At 35.3% G+C, this 1,939-nt stretch overlaps 1 protein-coding gene across 1 annotated transcript; it reads left to right on the forward strand.

Annotated features, from left to right (window-relative positions):
* Positions 1-1,352: 1,352 nt before the first annotated feature.
* Positions 1,353-1,538, forward strand: LOTGIDRAFT_144586 (hypothetical protein; the record flags this gene model as incomplete). Its single annotated transcript, XM_009055471.1, has 1 exon — positions 1,353-1,538. A coding segment is annotated over one exon (186 nt), but the record flags the coding sequence as incomplete, so codon positions are not given.
* Positions 1,539-1,939: the final 401 nt, after the last annotated feature.

A 1,939-nucleotide genomic window follows, 5' to 3' on the forward strand; every position in this document is an offset into this window, starting at 1 on the left:
TAAGCATCAAAATTTTTAAGTTTTTGCTTACAATTTTTTCACTGGCTTGCCATTAATTAATAGATTAGTCCAAGAGGGAATTCAATATGTAGGTACTATCAGAGCTTCACGTCTCAGTAATTGTGTTCTCAAATCTGAATCTGAATTAAAAAAGGAGGGTCGGGGTATAGCTATGATTATAAAACAGAGAAAAATATAAATCTCTGCGCTGTTAGATGGTATGATAACCGGGCTGTAAATTTAGTTTCCACATATATAGGTGTAAATCCTGTAATTGACATATCTCGATATGATCGGTCCAAAAAAAAGTACACAAACATATCATGCCCAGCAATCGTTAAGCAATACAACAAATTTATGGGTGGGGTTGACCTTTTAGATGCCTTTATATCTAAGTACCGATATCATATAAAATCTAAGAGGTGGCCCATATATCTTTTTTGGCACACTATCATTATTGCAGTTATAAATGCATGGCTTTTGTATAAACGCGACTGCAATGCCTTAGACATGCCAAAGAAATCTAGGGCTAGGGCTATATAGGCCCTCTTTAGAAACTTTGGACGAAAATCTTAATAAAATTCGTCGTTCTGACCCACCCCTTGATGTTCGCCGAGATTTGGTTAACCATTGGCCAACTAAACTAGAAAAGCGTGGCAGGTGTGCAAATTGTAAAGACGGATCCACTGATACTTCTTGTGAGAAATGTAATGTAAGACTATGTTTTACTGAAAAGCGAAACTGCTTTAGGCTTTATCACATCTAATTAATTAGGTCATGTAGTCAAATTATGATATAAGTTCATCGAATTTTATTGTATTTTTAAATTTTATGTAAATATGTTATTTATATTTGACATTTGTTAAACTTTTCAATATTAAAACATAATAGTTGATTTCAGTCAATCTGTTGCAAGTTTATGGAGCTGATCCAGTTTCTTTCCCGAATTTGAGTTTTTGCTTGTGGACACCCTCTTTTGATGGCACATTGCAAATTGCTTTTTATTTCATCTGACAAGATAGCCAAAGCTAAGTTCCAGTTCCAAATATATTTAGGTTTGAAGAAAGTCAACATCTACCATTTACAATCAAACTACGTCTTTATTGTCATTTAAATCGCATTCAATTAACGTATAGGATTTCATAAGTTTGCGACCCTTTCGACCCAATGTTGCATATTTGCAACGTTGCAGAATTTTTTTATTTTGGTCAAAATTCAGATTTTTTTGTTCATTGTGGTTACAAAACATTACAAATGAGACATAACAAAACCCAAAGAATTTTTTCCTCAAGTATTTCTATGTCTGGGTCTCCCAGGGTTAAAAACTAGAGTGATGTCTTTATGCCAGAGTGATGACCTCTAAGCACCAGAGTGATGACGATTATGGACTAACCGGATCAACTCTGAAATGGTTTTCGTCATATCTTACTGATCGCTTTCAATATGTTGAGATTAATAACGCTTCGTCAAAACACCAGCAATTATCCTGTGGTGTACCCAAAGGATCAGTTTTAGGACCCATAATATTCACTATGTATACCAAATCTTTGGGCAACCTTATAAAACAGCATAACCTACAGCACCATTTCTATGCCGATGATACCCAAGTAATTGACAGTTTTAGTCCGAATCCTACGAGTCAACAACTTACAATCTGTAATTTGGAGCGTTGTCTGAGTAACATTAAAAATTGGATGTCAGCCAATACGTTGAAGTTGAATGACGATAAAACCGAACTTCTGGGTCCTGCCCAGAAACTAGATGTCTGCAACTTAAAGACTCTCAGGATGGGTAGTTCAAATATTCCTGTATCGACAGTTGTAAAAAACCTAGGTGTACTGATTGATTCAGGTCACAGTTTCAATGACCACATCAATAACATTTGTAAGATTTGCCACTTCCATCTGCGAATGATCAGGTCAATTCGTCATCTCATAAC

This window comes from Lottia gigantea (genome assembly GCF_000327385.1).
Source record: "Lottia gigantea unplaced genomic scaffold LOTGIsca_243, whole genome shotgun sequence".
Lineage (NCBI taxonomy): Eukaryota > Metazoa > Mollusca > Gastropoda > Lottiidae > Lottia > Lottia gigantea.